General features: G+C 33.3%; 1 protein-coding gene across 1 annotated transcript in view; it reads right to left on the bottom strand.

The window, feature by feature from the left end:
- AP3B1 (adaptor related protein complex 3 subunit beta 1) overlaps positions 1-26,062 on the bottom strand; it is a 277,199-nt gene that overhangs the window by 158,659 nt on the left and 92,478 nt on the right. The window contains exons 8-12 of the mRNA XM_019641001.1: positions 8,398-8,553; positions 4,568-4,665; positions 2,866-2,920; positions 2,707-2,778; positions 687-749 (exon numbers count right to left, since the gene is read on the bottom strand). Of these exons, the coding sequence (XP_019496546.1) occupies positions 687-749; positions 2,707-2,778; positions 2,866-2,920; positions 4,568-4,665; positions 8,398-8,553 (444 nt within the window). The remainder of the gene's footprint in view (positions 1-686; positions 750-2,706; positions 2,779-2,865; positions 2,921-4,567; positions 4,666-8,397; positions 8,554-26,062) is intronic.

Here is a 26,062-nt window from a genome sequence, read left to right as displayed (position 1 = left end):
TTTTTGTAACCTTTTGTTAAGAACACTGATGAAATGTAAAGCTGAAATGTAAAGCTCATGATATTAAAATGAAGTTTTCTATTGTTGTGCTCCTCCACTGAAGTCTTCAGAGCTGACCTTTTTCCATTATAAAGAGCCTAATATCCATGAGGTAATTTTTAAACAATATTTTGGGGGGATGTGTTTGCTGGCAGGCCTCTCATCCATCAGCATATATGGTTTAAAAATTACAACAAAACAATAAAAATATCATGATGGGGCACTTTTAAACTAAACTTTTTTTTAGCTATACATGAAGCTAAGAGGACAATGTCTACAATAGTGACACATCAATCAAATAGGGAAAACAGGTAAGAAATTATTTTCATGAGTGCAGAGTATAGAAAGCACTATTGATGACAGCACAAGAGATGAAATCCTTATAGTAACTTAATTTCTAACAGAATTATAAACAAGCCTTTCAAATTCTATGAAAACATGAAACGGGCTGCTATTCCATTTCCCTTAAATTTTAAATTTGTAGTTAATGTTTATTCTTGAAAAGTTATGAATTTCTTAGTTGTCAATCTTGTGCCAAATCACTGTTTTATTTACACAATTACATATTTCTAAGTTCACAAAGACGTTTCTTTAGTAACAGAACAGGTGATTCAGAAGTTATTTTACAATTAGCATTGTACACAAACCTGAAATTCTCGAAGAAGAGTTGATATGTTGGCTTCATTTGCCAGGTTTGTCAAAATTTCAAGCTATGGTAGAAAAAAAGACAAAGTAAATATTTTAAAACACAAATAAAAAGGATTAATTTAATAAAAGCTAGGCATTTAATAGAAAGGTAATTTGATTTTTAAAAAAGTTAGTTACAAATGGTGAGGCATTATACCCTTTAGGTGAACTCTTGTCTCCCTACATCTACATATAGAGAATAGATAATTACATAGTGCTTAAAAAATAATTATAAAGAGAATCCTACATCTTCTCTAATTGTTTGTCCCAATTTTACAATTTATATCTAATTAACCTAAATAATTTAAGGTAGTTTGACTTTTTAACTAATAAATATGGAAAACAACTGCCTTCGTGCTACACCTATTTTCCAGATACCAATTAATTCTCTTAATTTGTTTCCTTCATTCTCTTATACCAAATTCTTGGATATTTTAATTTTCCCGGATTTATAGTTCCAAGAAATAGGCAATGAAAAACCCATCTTCAATAGGCTTGCTAAAAAAATTTCAGATTTTACTTATAAAAATATTTAATTAATTTGAGGAAAGCATGAAAAGGAAAAAAAGGAACAGAGAACAGATGGGACAAACAGAAAACTAAACATGAGATATAGACATAAACACATTCATATCAATAATTACATTAAAAGTAAATGGTCTAGACACTCCAATTACAAGGCACAGATTAAAGGAGTTTTTTATATATTCGGTGTAGTCATCATTTTTCAGGTATATGTACTGGTAGTATTTTTTCCCAGATTATAGCCTGACTTTTCATTTTATTTAGATGAGAACATTTAAATTTTGTGTACAAATTTTTAAAACAATCTCAAAGATACAGAAAAGGTAAAAAGATTTATTTATGATTTGAACCATTTGAGACCAGAAGTACACATCATCCCCAAATACTTTTCTGTGCATATTTCTTACAAAAGGGACACTGTCCTACAGACCACAAAACAACCAAGAAAATCAGAAAATTAACGCTGATACATCACATCTATGCAATCCTCATTCCCCATTTAAGTTTCACCAATTATCTCAACAATGTATAATAAAAGGATCCAGTTCAATATCACACATTATATTTAGTTGTCTCTTTAGCCTCCTTCAGTGTGAAAGTTTCTCAATCTTTCTTTTTACACTCACAACCTTGACACTTTTGATTATTACAAACCAATTGTTTTGTAAATTATCCCTCAATTTGGGTGTGTCTTAGATTTTCTTATGATTAAACTCAGTTTTCATGTGAATAACGAATCATTCCAATATTTCCTGAATAGTCCACCCTTTCCCCATTGGTTTGTAATGTCTCCTCTATTATATAGTACATTTTCATATGCATGGATCTGTTTCTGGGCTTTCATCCTATTCCACTTATTTTTCTGTTTAAATATCATATTGTTTTAATCATTATAGCTTTGTATCCATAATTACACTCTATACTGTAGTTATCATTCCCTGAACACAACACTCTCATAATCCCTTATGTTAGCATAAACCATGCCTTTCTCCATCTCCCAACCCTACAACCTCCCAACGAATCTATTAACCACCAACAAAAAAGATCTCAAAAATATGTTATTCTTTTAAGAGCTACTCAAACATCATTTTTCACATGTCTTTTCTAAATCTCTCAGAGAATTAACCCCACCTTTGTATTTCTCACAGCACTCAGTTCAAATCTCTATAATATCACTTAAAACATATAGTACTAAAATGATCTATTTATACTTCTGTCTCCTTCAATATGCTGTGAGTTATTCAGGGTGTAGGTAGCACGCATGTTTTCACTTTGTATTATTATTATGTAGCATAGTAATTAGTATATAATAATGTAGTTTAGAAAGTATAAAGAAAATCCCTAAATGTATCTGTTTTTTAAAAGCAGGTCTCCATTTTGCAGACGCTAGAAGCTGTAGCAAGACCTTCAAAGCAAACATGTATTAAAGTATCTGAAAAATAAAAGCATGCCTACCTTCAGTGTCTTGATCATAGTTGGGTCAGTTGACCTAACATAGAAACTCTTCAGATAGGGTTCAAACATACCCTAGATGACAAAATAAATATATAAATACATTTCATGATATTAATGCATTAATTTCTCTCTTGAATTATGTATTCAAAATGTACATACCTTTCTGTGAATTGACATAGTTGCTATATTCTGTAGGACAATATACTGCACCTCCCTAGAAATTAATGGAGAATTTTCATTGGGTATATTTCCAATAGAATATCTTTAAGTAAACAGTACATTAAAGATAAAGAATTAGCAATAACTTTCATATTGAATGGAACTCAAATATAATTGAAAAGTTTTTAGTAAACTTAGATGTTTATGCCTTATTTTTAAATACATTTTCCCTAAAAATTATTATTAAAGTATATTTGATTCATCATGAGGAAGAGTTAAAACCAATTTTATAACACTATATTCCTAAGATGTAAAGCCAATACTGTAGCTGCTCTGAACATATGACACATGCAAGGAAGGTATTCTTAGAGCTAATGGAACAAATACAACCATAGAGTTAATGCAAACTCTTGATCAGAAGGCTCATTGTGCCATTCAACTCTGCCTGGAGTGAAAGACACGTTAAAAAAACAGTCAGGTTATTTTTATATCCAAAATTTTAAGAAGTGATGGTAGAACTGTACATGGTGTAAGGTTTCATGTGAAAGATCCATTTCAGATCCTTCTGATAACCTCTGAACTAGCTCTAAAAAAAAAAATTCTGAATTGATAAAAGAGAAAAGAATAACTATGTATAAAGACAGAGGAGAAAACAGGAACCCAAAGGAAGTAGTATCTTACTAAGGGATGGCAAAAGTCAATCGAGGGCTATAGTTGTGGCACTAAGTTTGCATTAAGGACCAAAAGAAATATGTATGTATCTTTCCCCCAACTCTATTAGTAGAAATAAACAACACTCAATGAAAAAAGTATTTTATTTAAAATATCTAATTATTGCAAAATATCCAGGATAAACTAAATAGCTAAAACAATGATATTCTTAAATACAGAAAACAAAGGACAAAACTCTGTTCTGAAACTTAGAAAGCAGATATCATGAAAACTCAAAAAAAGTTTTCTGAATTGTTGACCTGACCTGCTAAATTATAGTAGGTAAAATTAAACAGAAAGGTATTCTTGCTATCTGTCTATCTACAGGAAACAAAAAGAGTATGCATTTCTTTAAAATAAGCAGCTATGAAGAATATAGCTCCTATTAAATAGAGCAAACTAACAGTGACATGATTACTAGACTTAGTGTGGTGACCACACTGTAAGTTATTATAAATATTGAATCACTATGTTGTACATCTGAAACTAATATATATCAACTATATTTAAATAAAAAATTAAAAATAAAAGCTCAATAAGAAATAGAACTACAGTAATTAGAAACGACTTTAAAAGGAAGCAGCAATTCTGTCATAAACTACATAATTTAGCATATGTATTAGTGTAATTCATATAAAATTACACTAAGTCGATCTGATACTACATTGGTATAGTTTTCCAGTGATTCCAGAGATTTACTACTCCCAAACATTATTACTGTCACACCTAGAAATATCAAACACTCATAACTAGGGTACTAGGGACAGCACATACTATATGCCAAAAGGTATTTTTAATTTCTAAGAAAAAGGTCAATATTTATCATTAACTTTGAGATAAATTGTATACAATCTTTTGTAGTGATTCCCTTAGTATGAAAACTTGACAAAATAGAGCCACATATTAAATGCCTGAAAGACATGTTATATTTGTTGAAACATTTCTTCTGAAGGAATACAAAAGAAAACACATAAATAAAACCATGTCCTACCTATTGCTCCGAAGTAGACGCACTAGTGATTTAGAAATAATGCCAGCTTCAGATTTGGGTGATATGTGCCAGTACAGCTGAGCAACTGCCATAACCACCTAAAAGATAACAGTAAGCATGAAAACAGTAAGCGCGATGAACATTGGAGCACCCTACAGTTTCAAAGAACATTCTTACATATTTCCTATAACTCCTACAAAATTCCTATGAAATAAGATGAATATCTTGTTATCTTTGTAGCAGGTTGAATGGTGTCCTCTCAAGAACTTCTTGCGTCTACCCTTAATATGTGACCTTATTTGGAAATAAGGTCTTTGCAGAGGTTACTAATGCAATGATCAGGATGAGATCATACTGGATTAGGGTGGGTCCTAAATCCAATGAGAGTGTAAGAGACAGGAAAGGACACACAGAGACACAGAGAAGAAGGTCGTGAGGAGATGGAGGCAGAGACTGGAGTAAACAAACCAAGGAAAACCAAGGAATGCTGGCAACACCAGAAGCTAGCAAAAGGCAATTTCTCCCTCAGAGCGTCCAGAGGGAACCAACCCTATTGACACCTTGGTTTTGGACTTCAGGCCTCCTGAAATGTGAGAAAATACATTCCTGTTGGTTTAATCCACCCAGTTTGCAGTAATTTGTCATTGGAATCCTGGGAAACTAATACAGCCTCAAAAAAAATAAAAATAAAATAGGTGTTAAATGAATAAACCCAAGGTCTGACAGCCAGTACATGGCAAAGCGTGACACCACACTCCCAAGTCCCTTACTGCTGCTGCTGCTCTGAGACTGGGAAATTTTTTTTTTTTAATTTTACTGTAAGCACACCTTTCCAAACAAAGCCAGTCACTTCAGGATAACAGTATAATAATAAATAAGCTGAATTTTAAAAAATAAGTATATTTAAGTTATAATAAAAGGAACTCTTAAAACAATTCTTCTAAAACAGCAACATTTGAAATGATCTTGGTTTTCAAAATGCAGAACCTTAAAATAATGTTTGGTTCCAAGTCATTATAAGAGTAATCAGATTTCTCTGTCATAAAACGAGTACTGTATTCCCCGTTACAGGCCTCTACACTTACAGGTAGAGATCAGAAATCCAGACTTCCCTTTTACTAAAAGTATCCAGTTTAACATGTGACAATTGCAAAGCTAGAGCTACAGAAGTTACCGTATTTCCCCATGAATAAGACGTTCCCGTATATAAGACGCACCTTAATTTTGGGGCCCGAAATTTGAAAAAAAAAAGTATTACATAAAGTTATTGAACTCAAGTTTTATTCATCATAAAAAAGTGAAATTTGAAAAAAGCAGGAAATGCAAATAAAAAATCTACAACCTTTGTATAAGATGCACCCAATTTTTAGACCCCAAATTTTTCAAAAACAGGTGCTCCTTATCCATGGGGAAATACGGCATATTGTCGCTTTTTGGCTCAGAAGATATTATTATTGTCATATTACTTTACTTCTGATTGGTCTATAAAGTTCTAACAAATATATGGAAGGAGTTTTATATATGCCTGAAGATTATACAACACCTGAGGGTATGTGAAGTAAAAAGAGTTTCTTCTAAAATGAACATTTTTAAAAAAATACAATTTTTAGGGTCCATAATTTACTGTTGTTTGGTATTTCGCTGTACTGTTTGTTTGTTTTTTTTACAAGATTTATTTATAACTTTCAGACATTACTTGGGAATATGAGTAGTTTAAGGATATCTTATTTGTTCACTTGAGATCCACAAATTCACTTTAATTATAGAACAAATTCTCCTGAATGTAAAATCTTACAAAACAAAATCTCAATTGATGATTTCCTTAATCTACAAGTCGGTTATAGTTATTTTTTAAAATATTACAGCATGTAGCACTGACTAAGTTTCCTGAAACAACACTTTACTCAAAGTCGCTTGTAGAAGTTCAGAATAAGGATAAAACAAACAAAAATCTATTCACAATCCTTCAAAGGTCAGCCTCTCTATATATTTAGCATCAAATAAACAGGACACCAAAATATATTGGAACAAATAGTGAACCACCTCTACTTGGTACACAATCAAGTAAGCAGAACCAAAGCATACTGGGAACTAGAAGTACAAACTACTTCTATTTGTTTCACCATTCAAGAACATTTTTGATCAGCAAGTATTTGTACTATAAAATCAATTTCCAAGTTAAAATTAAATTATTAGAGAATCAACTATAAAGTACAGTTTCATGTGGCAAGTTACAGCTCCTTCACCATCTGGCCAAGCTGTGGCACACTAAAATATATGCATATTTTACGACATTAGTAAAATAATATTTTTTTATTACTGTGTAGAGTTACTTAATAATGATTAGAAACTAAATCACTAGGTATAAGAAAAACTGCTGCTAATTAATAAGATATATATACAAAGCTCTAAGCTCTAAATTTTCAAGTATCAGAAAGCAAAGTAATTCAAATGAAATTCCTCATTTTTAAAGTTTTTACTAATTGAGGAGAACAATTAAGAATTTTTTTAATTAAAACAATTTTAAGAAAATATTTAACTTGAATCTATCAAGACTTTAGACATAACTTCCAGGAAATACAGGTTATAGAAGAAAAAAATCAAATAGCACTTTGTAAAAGAATTAACCACATAAACCCAGAACATTCTTCAAGACTTGAGAGGTTTAAAAGATATAACAACCACATGCATTAGAGCAGACACTGGTTTAGATGTATAATTGATAAGGGATAATTTAAGATAAATTAAAGATAACAAGATAAATTAATACTAAATGAAATGAAATTTTATTGAAATCAAAAGATGGAGAGGAATCACTAGAAAAAAAGGTTAAAAATACTACAGAGTATGATTTCTATCTTGATTTAAAATATATATAAACACACATATATATGTGTGTGTCTATATAGATAGACACACACGTGAACATACGTATATTTATGCAGAAAAAGGATGGAAGAAAATGCATTAAGATATTCTGACAGTGTTTTCTGGGTGATGGGAATATGCTGTTTTAATTGTTTTTAGTTTTGCTAAGTTTGCATTTTCTGATTTTCAATTGTACACGTGTATTCTTCTAAAATATAAAGGGTTACTTAAAATAAAAAGGAGTAAAAAACAAAATAAAATAAAAAACCTAGGATCCAAATAAAGATGATTTTTAATAGTTATTCTTAACAGTTAAAATTTACTATGTATGAGGCATTATGCTCGGTGTTTTTATCAGGCACATACAAATACAGAGGGTGCCAAAAAAAGTATACACGCTTTAGGAAAGGAAAAACTATTAAAATTACGCTGATGGTAACCACTTTGAGCACCTCTTGTAATTGCAGAAGTCAAATGTGACTTGTATTCATCGTTTGTTATCAGTGTATACTGAGTATTACAATTTTAATACAGTTTTTGCCTTAAAATGTGTATATGCTTTTTTTGGGGCACTCTCTGTATTATGGACTAATGACAGATTAAGTACTCACAACTACAATCTAGCAACAGAGATATATATGCAATCTTCTAATCAACCCAGAAACACCTTGAGCTAATATCTTAGAAAAAGCCAATTAACAAAACCATACACACACAAAAAAATGAAATACAGTAGGCATACAGCTATGAAACCAAGTAATCTCCTCAAAACCCGATTTTTTTGGTATATATATATATATATATATATATATATATATATACACACACACACACACACACATACATACAAATACTCCATTAGCAAACTCAAAAATAAAGACTTGTTTACTCAACTTACATACTTTTAACCATCGTTTAAAAAAAAAATCTGTGAATTATTTCTTAAAAGGGTTTTAACATACCGCTGCATTCCTGCTCTGAAGCAAAGGCTTTGTATTCCGAATTAAAAGTCTATGATCTGGATCCATAGTATAAACTTTCTTCCTTTGCTCAGTCTTTTCCTTCTGTTCGCCATCAGATTCATAGAAATTCTTTTCGTTGTCCTCTAGACCACCATCCTACAGGACAGAAATCCAATCCCATGTTTAGTTCAGACCTTGAACAGCCCAAATATTAAACAAAGAAAACGTTTTTTAACATCTATAATAATATTTTACTGTAGAATACTACTTTTGAGGCCATTTGAAAATACTACGCTACCTATATGAAAGAAAGGTCTGGCAGCTTCTCACATTTTATAACACAGTAACTGTCCTTTAGTGCTATAGGTAATACTTCTTTTATATTACATATTAAAACGCTGAAATATTAAATCCCCATAGAAATACTCATAGCTGCCCAAAGAAAAAACCTGACCATTTGATTCTAACAAAGCCTATTAATATGAGACGACTTAAAACATAAAAACTAATTCCATAAATTACCAGTCACTCTGTAACTGGATCAAAGGGTCAGAAGAAAGAGGAGAATTTTTTTAACTGCAACACACATAAAAGAAATCATAATAAAGCTTGACAAGTAAAAAACTAAGTGATCAGGCAGGTCAAGAAAGACTCAGTCTGAGATCTAAATATAGACATAGGAGTTGATTCCATATTTTTATTTGTACCTTTTGTTTGAATTTTTTTTATTAACATTGTCAATAAAAATCAGCTTATAGGTATTTAGTCCTAAAAATAAATCAAAAACACCCCACAAAAAAACAAAAAGCACACAAAGACAATTAATATCCACGTGGATCCAATTCAACTACTGTTTCAAGGTAATTTCTGTTACCAAATACTTGAAACATACTTTTCACTTCTGGGAAGATGGAGTAGATAAACTTTTCCTTAATCCTCTCACTAAGTACAACTGGAAATCCAAGGCATTATATATAAAACAAACATAAGAAAGGAAAGGCAGAGGCAAGAAGAAAGATTGGATAGAAACCTCAGGACCCAAAGAATAACTACAGTGAGTTCCTTGGGTTTTCATTTTTACCTCATATATTAAAGATTAAGTGCTAAGGAAGCTGGTAACTCAGAAACACCAACAAGCATAGATAAAACAAACCCTCCCAAAGCCTGCTCTCTGTAGCCAAAGGACCAAGAAAGGAAAAGTCTAGCAAGACAGAAAACTTTTTTAGAAAATAACTGCTCTAGTGCAGCCAACATACAGAAAAAAACCACAGCCCTATCCCTATCCCCACCAGCAAAAGCTGACTTGGAGGGCCTAGATTTCCTTCCTCATCGGGCTACAATGAAATGCCCCAACCATCCCACTGAGGTGGTATCAGAAAACACCAAGATGGCTCTGAGACATTAATCCCCACCAGGAGGTAATGAGGCACCCCAGTGGTGCCAGTGTAGACCAAGTGGGGAGTGTGAACATCCAAGCTAACCTATCAATAATGAGGTGACCATACCTCTCCTCACTGGGCTAGTGTGCAAGGATGTATAGTGGACACTCAGGACTTGCATCACCAACCAGTAGTAATAAGTACACACCACTCTGTGGTGTTAATGGAGGACACATGTAGAACAGTAATGAGGCACTTCTATCTCTCCAAGTCAGAGAGAGCTATCAGGTGAGTATTAGCGGGGAGCCAGAAATCCCACATTTATTCACCCATAGTAACAATAAGCACAATCTCCCTGAGGTGTCAATGGAAGCTGAGTGGGGAACCTGGACTTCTGCCATGACCTGGCAATAATAAGGGGACATGCACCCCACCTTTCCCTGATGAAGTGCTGTCAAACAAACTCAGCTAAAATCAAAAGCATAAGATCAAGAATCTCATAATATCCAAACTGTCTAGGTTTCAATAAAAAAATCACTCATCATTCCATGAACCAGGAAGATCTCAAATTATTAATAGATGAAAACAGATAAGCAGTAGATGCCATCTCCTGGGATATTAGAATTATCTGATAAAGATTTTAAAGCAGCCATCATAAAAATGTTTCAATGAGCAACTAGGAACATTCTTGAAACAAATAAAAATATAGACCGCCTTAGCAAAGAAGTACAAAGTCTAAACAAAGAAATAGAAGACATAAAGAAAGACAGAATAGAAATTTACAGCTGAAAAATACAAGAACCAAACTTAAACAATTAATGGTATCAAAAGCAGTGTCGACGGGATTGAGGAAACCATCAGTGAACTGGAACACAGAACAGCACAAATTATCCAATCTGAATAGAGAGGAAAAAAAAGAACGAGGATAAAGATAAAAAAACAAAAAACAGAATTCAGGGACCTGTGGAACTATAACACAACTAACATATCCTGTCATAGGCATCCTACAAGAGAGGAGAAAGAGGGTGGGCTGAAAGAGTACACCAAGAAAATAATGGCTGAAAAAATTCCTAAATTTGGCAAAAGACCAAAAACTACAGATTAAATAAAATAGGCAAATCCTAAAAAGGATTAACTGAAATAAATCTATCATAAGACACATTTAAGTCAAACTTCTGAAACGTAAAGACAAAAAAAATCTGTAAAGCGGCATGACAGAAATGATACTTGAGAGGATGAGGTAATGAATAAGAGCAGTTAGTGATAATGAAAATATAGGACAGATTCAAGATCTACTTAGAAGTTGAAATCAATAGGATGCAATGACTGAATATGAAGGAGACAGGGGCGCTCACTAAGGACACACCCATTCCCAACTTGGACGACCAAGCAGCTGATGATGCTACCATGTGAAACAACCCTGTATAGGAGGGAAACATTCCTCTCCTTCCCAAGCTGCTTGCTATACAAACATCCTTAAAAGTTAGTGCAGAACAAAACCTAGTAACACCTTTACTCAGAAGAACTGCAAACATGAGAAAAACCCATGAAGTACTGTCTCCCAATAGTTTCTTTTGCTCATGGCTGACCTGCCCCAATTCTTCTAAGTGAACTTGCTTTCTATAAACTAACAAATTTCCTCCAGCAAAAGACAATTTATAATTTGTGATCTCTAATCGTTTTTCCTTCAGCATGGCAGAACAGTTTTTTGACATAGTTACATAGCTAGGCACAGAGTTCTTATGACTTTACACTAAAAGCAAGGTCCATAAAAGGGAACACTGATAAATCGGATCTCATCAAAATTAGAAACTCTTGCTTCATGAAAAACCCTCTTAAGAGGAAGAGAAAAAGCAAATTACATACCGTATTTCCCCATGTATAAAATGCTCCCATGTATAAGACGCACCTTAATTTGGGGACCCAAATTTTTTTTAAAAAAAGTATTACATAAAGTTATTGAACTCAAGTTTTATTCATCATAAAATTCATACAACTCATCACTGTCAAAACTCCCAAACATTAGCTACAACCACTGTATAAGACGCACCCAGTTTTTAGACCCCACATTTTTCGAAAAAGGGCGCGTCTTATACCTGGGGAAATATGGTACCGTCAGAAAATTTCTGCAACCATATATGTGACAAAGGACTAGTATCTACAATATTAAAACCACTCCCAAAACTTAGCAGTAAAAAACACAATCAATTCATTTTAAAAAGGCAAAAGATAATGTTTGCAACTGAACTGTTAGCGACTGAACTGTGTGTCCCCAAAAAAATTCACACCTCAAAGCCCCAATACCTACGACTGCATGTCAAAATAGAGCCTTTAAAGAGGTAATTAAGGTTAAATGAGATCATATGGGTGGAACTGCAATCCAATACAACTGGTGTCCTTATCAGAAGAGAGACTCCAATGGTGGCACAGACATGAGGACACAGTGAGGGCACAATGGAGGCCATATGAGGACACAGTAAGAGGTAGCCATCTGCAAGTCAAGGAGAGAGGTTTCAGGACAAACCAAACCTGCCAACAAACCTGCCTGATCTTGGACTTGCAGCCTCCTGGAAGAACTGCGAGGAGCTGAGGGACCTGAGAAACTTGCTTAAGCAATCCAGTCTGTGGTATTTTGTTACAGCAGCCCTAGCAAGCTAGTATGGATTATGATAACAAGAAGTAGGGTGCTGCTGTAATAAAGACCTAAAAATGTGCGAGTCGCTTTGGGACTAGGTAGAGGGTAGAAGCTGGAGCAGTTTTCAGGGGCATGTTAAAAAAAAAAAAAAAACCACCCAGATAGCCTTGAACAGACAGTTGGTAGGAATATGATGTTAAAGGTGATTATAATAAGATCTCAGGTGGAAACGCGGAATATGTTACTGAAGACTGCAGGAAAGATGATCCTTCTTACAAAGTGGCAAGGAAGTTGGCTAAATTGTGTTTTAGTGTTTTGTGCAAAGTAGGAAGTTAAATGTGATGAACTTGGACATTTAGCTGAAGAGATTTCTAAGCGAAGTGCTGAATGCGCAACCTGGTTTTTCCCTGGTGCTTACAGTCATATGAGAAAGAAAGATAAATTAAAAGAATTTAAGCAAAAGTAAACCAGAACTTGAAGATTTGGAAATTTCTCAACATATCCATATTGCAAAAATTGAGAAAACGTCTTCAGAAGAGAACACCAGGGGTGTGTCTAGAAAACTATTTGATAAAGAAATCATGTATGCCATTTGTCGATTTGATAGAAATGGGATTTTACCAGCAGAGATACTTCCAGTTGGACCAAAGGGAGACAGGACAAAATGAAGAAAGGCTGTCAGATTTCTAGGATTCAGCAGCACAGGACAATGTGAGGACACAGAGAGAAGGCGGCCATCTGTAAGCCAAGGACAGAAGCCTCAGGAGAAACTAAACCTGCCAATACCCCTGATCTTGGGCTTCCAGCCTCTAGAATGATAAGAAATAGATATCTGTTGATTGAGCCACCTAATCTGTGGTATTTTGTTATGGAAGCTCTGGCAAACTAATTTGGACATCAACAAACTATTCACCAAAGGAGACAGACAAATGGCAAGAAAATACATGAAAAGATAATCAACCTCATTGGCTATTAGGGAAATGCAAATTAAAACCACAGCAAGATATCACCACATACCTATCAGAATGGCTCTCATCTAAATTTAAAACAACAGGGGCAACACCAAATGATGGAGAGGACATAGAGGAAATGGATCACTCATACATGACTGGTAGAAATGTAAAAGGTTACAGTCACTCTGGCAGGTTGGCAGTTTCTTACAGAACTAAATCTGTAATTACCATACAATGCAGTAATTGCACTCCTGGGCATTTATCACTTGGAAATGGAAATTTATTCTCATATAAAAACCTGTACACAAAATATTCACAGCAGCTTTATTCCTATTAGCCAAAATGGAAACAACCCAGATGTCCTTGAATAGATGACTGGCTAAACAACTCGTTAAACATCTATGCCATGGAATACCCACTCACAAATAAAGAGAAACAAACTACTGATATACACAACTCTGATTAATCTCCAGAGAAGTATTCTGACTGAGAAAAGTTAATCCTAAAAGGTTACATACTATACAATTCCATTTATACAACATTCTTGAAATGACAAAATTATAGAGATGGAGAAAGAGTTAGTGGTTGATAGAGGTTAAAGGTTGCAGGGCTAAGCACAGGAAAGGAAGTGGGTCTAGCTATAAAATGGCAACACAAAGGATCCTTGTGATGGCAATGTTCTGAATCTTGACTATATCAATGTCAATATCCAGGCTGTAATACCTTACTATAGTTTTCTAAAATGTTCTCATTTGTGGAAAATGAGTAAATGTTATATTAGTTCTCTTCTCTGTATTATTTCTTATAACTGTATATAAATCTAGTTATTTTAAAATAAAAAGTTTTAATAAAAATAATTAAGGGGAAAACTCAGTAAATTTAAAAGTTATTTGTACATATTTATCCATTGTTATATAAAAGAAATTATCTAAAAGTTCAGAGGTTGCACTGTTTTTTGGGTGTTAAGTTATATGAGTTCTTTACATATTTTGGATAATAACCCTTTATTAGATATATCATTTGCACATATCTTCTCCCATTCAGTAGGTTGTCCTTTTGTTTGCTTGATGATGGTTTCCTTCACTGTGCAAAACCTTTTTGGTTTGATGTAGTCCCATTTGTTTATTTTTTCTTTTGTTTCCCTTGCTCAAGGAGATATATACAAAAAGATATTGCTAAGAACGACATCAAAGAGTTTATTGCCAATGGTTTCTTCTAGGAGTTTTATGGTTTTAGGTCTAACATTTAAATCTTTAATCCATTTTGAGTTTATTTTTGGATATGACATAAAAAAGTTGTCCAATTTCATTTTTTTGCATGTAATTGTCCAGTTTTGCCAACACCACTTACTGAAGAGCTGTCTTCACCCCACTGTATATTCTTGCCTCCTTTGTCATAGATTAACTGACCACATAAGTGAGGATTTATTTCTGAGATCTCTATTTTATTCCACTGATCTATATCTGTTTTTATGCCAGTACCATACTGTTTTGATTATTGTAGCTTTGTAGTTTGATATCAAGGAGTGTGATACCTTCCACTTCATTCCTTCCAAAGAATCCTTCGGCTATTTTGGGTCTTTTGTGGTTAAAAATAAATTTTAGGATTACTTATTTTAATTCTGAGAAGAATGCCATTGCTATTTTAACAGGGATTACACTGAAGCTGCATATTACTTTAGATAATAAGGACAATTTAACAATATTAAGTCTTGCAATCCATGAGCAAGTTATATCCTCCCATTTATTTGTATTGTATTCAAATTCTTCAGTGTCTTATAGTTTTCAGAGTATAGGTGTTCCACCTCTTTAAATTTATACGTAGGTATTTTATAATTTTTAATGCAATTGTAAATGGAATTGTTTTCTTAATCTCTTCTTCAGATCATTCATTAGTGGTATATAAAAAGGCAACAGATTTCTGTATATGGATTCTTTATCCTGCAACTTTACTGAAGTTATTTATTAGTTCTAATCGTTTTTTGGTGGCATCTTTAGGGTTCTCTATGTATATCATCATGTCATCTGCAAATGGGCATTTTACTTGTCCCTTTCCAATTTGGATGCCTTTGTCTTGTCTGACTGATGTGGCTGGAACTTCCAATACTATGTTGAAAGTGAGTGGTGATAGTGGGCACCCTTGTCTTGTTCCTGATCTTAATTAAGGTTTTCAGCTTTTCACCACTGCATGTATTAGCTGTGAGTTTGTCATATGTGGCCTTCAATATATTGAGATATGTTCCTTCCATACCCACTTTGTTGAGAATTTTTATCATAAAAGAATGTTGAATTTTGTCAAAAGCTTTTTCTGTATCAATTGAGATGATCATATGGTTTTTATCCTTTACTTTGATAATGTGATATATCACATTAATTGATTTACGAATGTTGGTAACAGGGTAATGCTGACTTCATAAAATGACTTTGGAAGTGTTCTTTCCTCTTCAAATATTTGAAATAGTTTATGAAGGATAGGTATTAATTCTTCTTTGAATGTTTGGTAGAATTCAACTGTGAAGCCATCTTTCCCACACATGATTCAAAGATCTTAAAATGCTATTAAGAAAAACTTCTACAAATCAATATATCATAATATGTTAAAGATTTTTAAATTATTTCTTTCTTAACATTTAATATTAAATAAATTAGTATTATTTCCTAAAATGAAAGGGATTATTTGAAATAGCATAAAGTTTTAACAGGATTATGGGATAACAAACATGAAGAACATGTTGCTTAATATCTAAAATAACTATTGGTATAAATTATTATTTCAAAGTATAATTCCCTCAAAGGAAATTTTCTTATACTTCTTGTGAAATTTCAAATTGGTTCTACTGCATGAAAACATCCTAGCTCAGCTTTTTAGATCGGACTCTGCTAATTATTAACTGTATGTATGTACCAACTGCATAATTCTCTAAGTTTGAAATAAAAGAAAAAATAATTGATAAGTGAAACGTTAATATTTGTAGGCTAATAAAATGAATAAAATGAGGAGAATGGAAACCAATCTCCAATAACTTTATATCTCAATCTGAGTTACTGTTGGCTATGTTTTCTCAGGTTTTCAATACATCAGAACAGATATATTAGCCCAAACAGAGTGGAAGCTAGATGTATACAACTACAATGTGTGTACTAGGTCACACCAGTTCAATATCAGTGCTGGCCCTATGATCATGGCAAATTACTTTACCTCTCCTGGTCTTAATTTACTCATCTATAAAGGGAAATAAAAGCAATATCCGTATCATAAAAGTATTTACAAAGACTAGTTTAGTGAAAGTTATATAAACATTTAATGCCGAGTGTATAATCAACACTCAAACAGTAGCTATTACTACTGCTTTTACTAAGAAACTTTCCTTCCAGAAGCCATATAATAGAAACCATTACTGGACTTCAAATCAGATATCCCTATATGTCAAATATGAAGAAAAGTTTCCCCCTTAAATTATCCCTCAGATAAGATATTGCCTCATACTTGAAAATTTACAAATATATCATGAGGCTCTTATACAACTGCCTCATTTTGAACCACAATGTACTGTTTGGGGAGCTCATTATACTAAAACAACTTTAATCAATCCTAGTTATAGACGCTTAAAAGAAATCACAAACCCCAGTGACAAAAATGTCATTATAAATAAGCCTTTAAAGATCACTTTTTAAAAACAGGTAATATAGGATTATAGAGCTCTGCTTCCAGTAATGGCTAAATAGGCACTTAGAACAAACTTTCCAGTGAATACTAGAAGAGCTAGATAAAAATCGTGAAACACATCTGTGTGAAGGCACTGAAATGCTAAAAGAACAGAGATGAATTATGCATAAAGACCCAGAAAAAGCAAATCTGACTTTAGACCCTAGAAATCTGACTGACATTTACAATTGCCTTTCCCCCAAAAGCAAACACTATTACATAACAGGAGGATGAGAGGCCTAAAAGCTGAGTAGAGCTCTCAGCAGATTCACAAAAAAAAAACCCCTGGAAGCCAGGATCCACCAAAAAATCAAAATTCCCACTAACTCTCCTAGTATTTGGTTTAAAAGCTGAGTCTGTAACCTAGTAAGTAAAGATGCTAAAATTAAAGCCCTGCCTTTAAACATCTGAATTCATAACTGAAGTGATTAAGTAAATTCAGATTGTTGATATCTTTACCTAGTAATAGTCCACAAGCATATCAAATTTCATCACCAAAAGCTTAAACTAGTTCCACAACATTTCATAAAGTAAGAAAGGGAACAGGGGAGGAAGGGAGGGAAGAAGAAAAGGCAGTGTCATGAAGGTTCAGGATATTGTTTCCATTTGGGAGGGAAGGCGGGATGTTAAGGCGTAGGTATCTAGAGGAGGACTGCTAAAGTATATTTGTAATTTCTGTTGCTTAATCTGAGTACTCATTACATAGGTGTATTCAGTTTGTGAAAATTCCTAAAGCCATTTGCTTCTGATACATGTACTTCTTAAATAAAAAAATTTTAAATGTGCATATAAAAAGAAGACAATGTGAAAATAAATCAAGAAAAACTAAAAACAGACAGAAAGCTAAAAAATAAGGATAACAGAGAAGAATTTAAAATGGACTGTAAAATAACTATGGATAATAAGTTCAAGGAATTAAGTGATAAGATCGAGCTTTTGGCAGGGGACTTCGACCCCGTATTATTTTTACAACACGTCAGGTTCACTTTTTAATATCATTTTGATATAAAGCACTATAATTTCACTTGTAGAGTTAATGTGGCAATCTTTTAAAATCTGACTTTGACTAGTTTTCCATTTGTGCTATTTGGACAGATCAGATGGAGGAACATTTGTGTGCTCTTAGTTAAGTGAGGATTCAGACTTCATATCTTAGGTAACTTTAACCAGTTTTAAAGTAATTATTCTTAATTAACATTTAAATGTATAATGGAATGAATTTTATTTTCACCTTGTCCAGAAACTCAAAAGCTGGTTAAATAAGTAAGGTAAACAAGATATACTGAAAAAAGGTGTCTGCTTAAGAGTAAAAATAGATAAAAAGGGTTTCAAAGATATTGAAATCCACTTATAGAAAGTTCTCAGATGCTCAATTTAGTATATTAACTGTACATCACATATAAAAGAGGAAGATGAACCAGTTTTAATACACCTCTTTATGTCTTTGAAAGCAATTATTTCAGGAATATTTTATTTTTTGTGGAACTGCTTAATTTTTTTAAACTTATTCTCTGCCTTCCAATATATTTCTTACCCAGAAATTGATACTATGCAGTCTCAATTTATGCAACACATCTGTGAATTTGGAACTAAGTAGAAAGGACTCACCTACATAGCTACGAGATAGCTATTATGATGCCTGTAGATATTATTCTAAATATTTAGATATTATTCTAAATATTCTAAATCTAAAGTCCTTATTCAGAGTATATTATGTATATGATTTTAACCATCTTAATAGTTTGGTTTCCTGATACACAGATAATAAAAGGTAAAAGTTAAAAAGAAAAAGGAATATATTAAGTAATATCTTTCACTTTCTGTCAAGTGACAGGGGAATTTTTTAAAATTTGTTTTAGAAGTGCTTGCATCAAAAAGGAAAACAAAATCAATTACTATATATATATATTGTTTCTATTAAGCCTGGAGAAATGAGGCATTATCATACATGGTGTTGCTAATGGATATTAATTAAAACATTTTATATGTGGCTTATGTAGACAATTTTTCTAAGCCACACTGTCATTAAGCAATGCCACCTTTATTCCAACAAATTACTGATATGACTATTACAAAAAGATGGAACCACTTGACAGAAATGTGACTGATGTAAGAAAACATTAATAAACCCGCAAAACTTGCTCTTTTGCACCTTGAAAAAATGGCAGGTTCTAAAGCTAGTACAGTTACAGTTAAGATAAATTTAGATCAGCAAGTATTTAAACAAACAAACTCCCTCAGGCTGAAGCTGAAAACTGTAAGCAACAAAATAAATAATGATAAAACTGTTTATAACCCAAAGAATAAATATCTGTGAGTCCATACTTACATATAAATAAATGACTAAAAAAATAAATGGGGGAGAAAGCCAAGCCTTCCTTACAGAAGAATTCCAAATAAGAACAATGCTAATATCATGTGAATTATGTACTGGAAGCTTAAAATGTATTTCTAAGACAGTATCATATCCATACTCCAAGGTGATGTTTATCTCAAGCAACAGAAGTAAAGATTCTTTCCGATGGAAGACTATTAAATGACTCAAAAAGGAGCTCTACAAAGTAAACAGAAATGGTCTCAGAGATACAGAGGAACAACTGATGGTTGCTAGTTGGGAGGGGGTGGGGATGAGGAAGAAGGGGAAGGGATGAGACAGCATAAATACGTAACTACAATATTGCCACAGGGATGTGAAAGACAGTTCGAGAAATGTAATTAATAATGTTGTAAATATTTTGTAGGGTGTCAGATGGTCACATGTCTTGCTAGGGAGACCGCATCATGGATGGGGTAGAGGCTTGATCACTGCACTGTACACCAGAAGCTAATGTTGTATAATATTGTATGTCAACTATAAGTGAAAAAAAAAATTAAAAAAAAAAAAATATATATATATATATGTATATAGTCATGGGACGTGGAGTATAGTGTGGGAGTGGAGTCAAGGGAATTGTAATAGATATGTATGATATGGGGGGGAAGTGGGGTGGCAGATTNTATAGTCATGGGACGTGGAGTATAGTGTGGGAGTGGAGTCAAGGGAATTGTAATAGATATGTATGATATGGGGGGGAAGTGGGGTGGCAGATTGGGGGAGAGGGGTTGTCACTTCAAGGGGTAAAAAGTATAACTATTGTGCTGTGTTGTACAGCTGAAACTAATTCTAAAAAATGTGTATTTCACAATAAAAAATAATTTAAAAAAAGGGAGCTCTAGTTATTGAGGACACAAATACATAAAATGTATGTGATAAAACTTATGGGCATAAAAAGTTATATTTGTAAGTACTTTATTCTTCTGTGATTTAAAGTATGTGTATAAAATGAAATTATACATTATATAACAATAGGCTACTTTGTCCATCTTTCTAAAAAAGTATACATTCAAGCTGAACTTTAAAAAAAGCTCTAATCCTCTCATTTGGAAAATAGAGACCAACTTATATGTGACAAAGCTTTGTAGTTTCTTTAAAGTGAAGACAGTATTTTAGAAATACATTCTGAATAGATATAGATGAAATTATAAAATGTCTAGTATTTTATATGAAATCTGGTAGAAGTGGGAAGAGGGTAGAGTTAAAATGAGCAGTCATGAGTTGATGACTACTGTAGCTAGGTGATGTGTATATGGGGGTTCATTGGATTGTTAGCCCTAATTTTGCGTATGATTAAATTTTTCCATAATTAAAAATTTAACATGAAGTTGACTACAATATCTACTATAAAGCTAATCAAGACAGTGACATTGGTGAGTTAATGGAACAGAACAAGGAACCCCAAAACAGACCCATATGACTATACAGTCAACTGATCTTTGACATAGGAGCAAAGGCAATACAATGGAGAAATAGCATTCTTTTTAGCAAATGGTGCTATAACAAGTAGACAGTTACATGCAAAAAAATGAAATCTAGACACAGATCTTAGACCCATCACAAAAATTTACTCAAAAATGTTTATAGACAAATAGATATTTTAAAAACTATAAAATTCTAGAAGATAACCTATGTGAAAATCCAGATGACCTTGGCTATGATGATAACTTTTAGATACAACATCAAGGGCACGATCCATGAAAGAAAGAAATAAGCTGAACATTAAAATCAAAACTGTCTGCTCTATGAAAGACACTGTCAAGACAAAGAGAAGACAAGCCACACTCTTGGGAAAATATTTGGAAAAGACACATCTGATAAGGGGTTGTTATCTAAAATATTCAAAGAAGTCTCAAAACTCAATAATAAGAAAGCAAAGAACTTGATTAAAAAATGGGCAAAAGGCCTGAACAGAAAACTCACCCAAGAAGATATACAGAAGGCAAATAAGCATAGGAAATGACACTCTCTAATATGTCATCAGGTAAATGCAAATTGAAACAACATACCAAGACACACCTGCTAAAATGGCTAAAATCTAGAACACTGACAACACCAAATGTTGGCAAGCATGTGGAACAACAGAAACTCTCACTGCCAGTGGAAATGCAAAATGGTACAGAGTCATTAAGACAATTTAGCAGCTTCTTATAAAACTAAATTTACTCTTACCAAATGATCTAGCAATCACAATCCTTAGTTCATACCCAAACAAGTCCACACAAAATCCCCGACAAGACTTATGGCAGCTTTATTCATAATTGCCAATCTTTGCAGGAAAACATTATGTCCTTCGTTAGGTGAATGGATGATGAAACTGTGGTACATCCAGATAACGGACTATAATTTGGTGCTAAGAAGAAATAAGCTATAGAGTTATGAAAAGATGTGGAAGATCCTTAAACACTTATTACTAAGTGAAAGAAGCCAATCTAGAAAGGCTACATAGTATATGATTCCAACTATATGACATTCTAGAAAAGCAAAACTGTGGGTGTAGAAAAAATTTAGTAACTGCCAAGGTTTGTGGGGGAGGGGTGAACAGGCAGAGAACAGAGGATTTTTAGGGCAGTGGAACTATTCTGTATGACACTACAATGGTGGAGTCATGTCATTATACATTTGTCAAAACCCATAGAATGTACACCACCAACAGTGAATCCTAATGTAAACTATGAATTTCAGGTGATGATGATATATGAATGCACATTCATTGATTATAATAAATGTACCACTGTGGTGCAGGATGTTGACAGTGGAGGAGGTTATGCATATGAGGGTACAGGGTACATGGGAACTTCCTGCATTTTCCACTCTATTTTGCTGTGAACCTAAAATATCTGTAAAAAACACTGTTTAAAAAAGAACCACTGAGTTTAATATATCTGTACTTATCTCATATGAAAATCGGTCTTCCTCCACTTATATATAATATACTGACCACCCCAAATTCTAATATAAAAACATCAGAATAAAATTAGCTTTCCACTTTGCTCTAAAACATTCCCTTTCAGTAGAGAGAAACGCTGTTACATTAAATAAAAGCTCCACGAAGTTAAAAACAATTACCATTTACTCCATAAACTATATTTTGGAAAAGCATGGTTTATATATCTTTAAAGTACCATTACACAGATTCATGGAATAAAGTATGAAATTATACTTAAGTAGCAATACTCAAAATAGATTTTGTACCTAAAACTCCAAACACAAATGTTCACAAAAATTGTAGTAAGTCATTGTTTCAATCCACAGTTTTGGAGTTTAAGGGTAATTTTGCTTTTTAGAGAGATCATAGGACATAGAGCAACGTGCTCATTTTATCTGAATAGATTAACTGAGAAATAAATACAAACTATAATCTTTATGTCCATTCACAAGGAGTAACAAAAATAAAGAAACAACTAAAATTGACAGCAGTTAAAAACTGCACACAGCAAAATCTGCTTATATGTAAAAACAGATGAAGAAATCAAGTATTTCTGAAAAACATCTACTTTTGCAACATGTGAACAGTAACACTGAAATTAGTAGAAATAAAAGGCAACTTCAGCTGAAGTAATCTCTATTAGTAAAGTACTTTCAGGAATATCTTATTGAATCCTTAACACAACCAACCTGTGGTAAGCAATTCAGGTATTTAATCTTTTTCAAAGATGAAAGAACTGAGGGACACACAGTTTACATGAATTGTCAAAAGATTATCTCAGAGGTTAAAAGTGGTGGGGCCAGGATTTTACCTCAGGAATCATTATTCTTCTTGTCACCCCCCTCTTTTATTACCCTGGATTTATAGTCAAGAAAAAGAGACTGAACGTACCCACTTGCCTTCTGAATTTCACAATAGCCTAGCACCATCTTAAGATTTGTACCAGGACAAAATCTCTGCAGTCTGCTATGGGCACAGATTATTTCATAATACTTACAGCTCTACAGGAGAATACATCATGACATTCTCATGCCATCTGAGATACTGTTATTAGTTAGCTCAGGAAACTATAACAAAACACCACAGACTGGATGGCTTAAACAACAGACATTTATTTCTCACAGTTTTGGAGGCTGGAAAGTCCAAGATCAAGGTGTCAGTAGATTTGGTTTCTGATGAGAACCCACCTCCTCTGACTTGCAGATGGCTTCCTTCTCATTATGTCTTCACATGGCAGAGAAACCAAGAGAAAGCAAGCTCTCCAGTGTCTCGTCTTACAAGGGCATTATTTCCATAATGAGGACCTTCACGACTTCATTTAAACCTAATTACTTCCCAAAGTCCCCTCCTCCAAATACCACCACATTGGGTGTTAGAGCTTCAACATTTTTGGGGGACTCAAATATTCAGTTCACAGGGACCATAGCAGTATATTGGTGGTACATCTGACACTGGGTTACAAGACTAGAGTGGGTAAGTGATTAGCAATATCAAATCACTTCATTAAATTAGCTATTCAATATAAATAGCATACCTTATCAGAGAAATACATTCACTAGAAAAAAATGTCATGTAGAATAAAATTTTAAATTTAATATGTTCCTCAAAGAAAAAGAAGTCTCTTTCCCCCAAATCATGTCTACGTAAAACAACCTAGGATATGCATACTGGCTGGATACTTTTTTTTCTTTTCTGTGAGGTAACTGATATGCTCTTCACTCTACATGTTTTATACCACAGCCCAGTGACCACCATACCACACAGGTGGAAGTGTGGATTTGAGGACCATTGAACATTGAATCTCCCCCAATACATCACAATTACAGAAACACCTGTGCCCACTAACTTTGTGTTGAGCCACTAGGAAAATTCCGTGTTCAATTGCCCACAACACTTCTCATTTCTTATGACTATATGTTCAGCTCCAGAATATAAGAAACAAGTTTTCTGAATGCAGCAGTTTCCAAACTTTTGTTGCTGAGAAATCTGGAGGATCTATATAAGGCATTTTTTCTTATTTCTCTGATATAAAATATACTCATGACGCACGATGAACTTAGGTCTAAGGGTTCCAAAACATGAGAAGGATGGGTCTCCATTATTCTCAAGCTAACTAATCTTGATCTAATGATGAAAAATAAATATTGTTTTTTGTTAAGCAGAACACATTTCAGAGTGGTTCTCATTCAATCACAAATTAAGAAATAAAACTAAAATAAACCTAAGTAGAACCAATCAGGATTTCTCATGTATTCATTCCCTCCCTGCCTTAACCCCTGAAATACAGAGAATATATGAGGTTAATGTCTAGTAAACTGAAACTGATAAAATTTAATTCTCCTTTAGAATATTTAAAAAAAAGGCTATAAGGTTAGAGTACGGGTTTTCAAATATTTGTGAACAGGACATTCATGGAGAAGAGGGGAAATCGGTGAAGTTTTTTTCTTTAATCTTCCAAGAACTCTACTACTTAAACAGAAGGAAAACGGATCTGTACTCTAGATAAAGTGAGGATAGAAAACTAGGGCTCCAAGAAACACCAATTTTAAAAATTTTAAAGCAAAAAACCTAGGTTATGAAAAACTTTATATAAAATACAAAATTTTATAAGGGACCCTTTACTCTTCATTAATTCCAAAATATTCATATATCTGAATTAAATGACATCTTTTGCATCACTAGAATAAGTTACATAAACAAGTTGTTTTAAAAATATAAGGATAGGGCTGGCTGAGTGGCTCAGCTGGTTAACAGCTCGCTGAAGAGTGTGAGCTCTGAGCAACAGCGGTTAGAGTCCCGGCCCAAGCTGAGCTGCCAACAGGTGGCAGGATGGCTCGCTAAAAAAAAAAAAAAAAAGAAATAAAAATATAAGGATAAGCAGTAGAAGATAAAGCTAAAAGAGTTAGATCTGTGTTTAGAGGGTAGGAGGGGAGAAGCGAAACATATATTTATTTACTCTACAACCCAGCAATTCCACTCCTAGGGAAATGAAAACATACAAGTATGTCCACACCAGAGACTTGTGGTGCTGAGAAAAAGGTTACAGCAGTGTGGGTGTATAGAAAATTCAGAGTTCAAGCATTAGCAAAGTGAAATCTGTAACTGCCAGACAGTGACAGAAGTAGAGAAAAATAAACAGATAGAGATATATGTGTTACAGAAATTGTATGTTAAAGAAATTAAGAGAAAAAAAAGAAGTATAATTTATAATATTTATCCACATACATACCGTCATTCTTTATTCCTTTCTATAGTTATGAATTACCTACCATCTATTACCATTTCTCTTCAACCTAAACAATTTCTTCCATTTTTTGTAATACAGTTCTCCTTTGTATAAATTTTTCAGTTTTGTTCATCTGATGTTTCATTCCACCTTTATTTTTAAAGATTAGTTTTGTTCAATATAAAACTCATTTTTTCTTTCAACTATGTAAAGATGATATTCCACCATTTTCTAGATCCCACTGATTCTGATCAACAGTCATATCATTGTTCCTCTGTATTTTAATGCATTGTTTATCCCTGTCTGCTTTTAAGGTTTTCTTTTGATTTCCAAAGTTTAACTATGATATGCATAGGTGTGACTTTTTATTTATTTTGCTTGGGAGTTTGATGAGTTTCTGGAACTGTATGCTTGTTTTCTTTCTCTCTCTCTCTCTCTCTCTCTCTCTCTCTCTCTCTCTCTCT

This window comes from Hipposideros armiger, unplaced genomic scaffold, assembly GCF_001890085.2.
Source record: "Hipposideros armiger isolate ML-2016 unplaced genomic scaffold, ASM189008v1 scaffold_55, whole genome shotgun sequence".
Taxonomy (NCBI): Eukaryota; Metazoa; Chordata; class Mammalia; order Chiroptera; family Hipposideridae; genus Hipposideros; species Hipposideros armiger.
The sequence above is the reverse complement of the archived record's forward strand: the minus strand, read 5'-3'. Positions and strand labels throughout refer to the sequence as shown.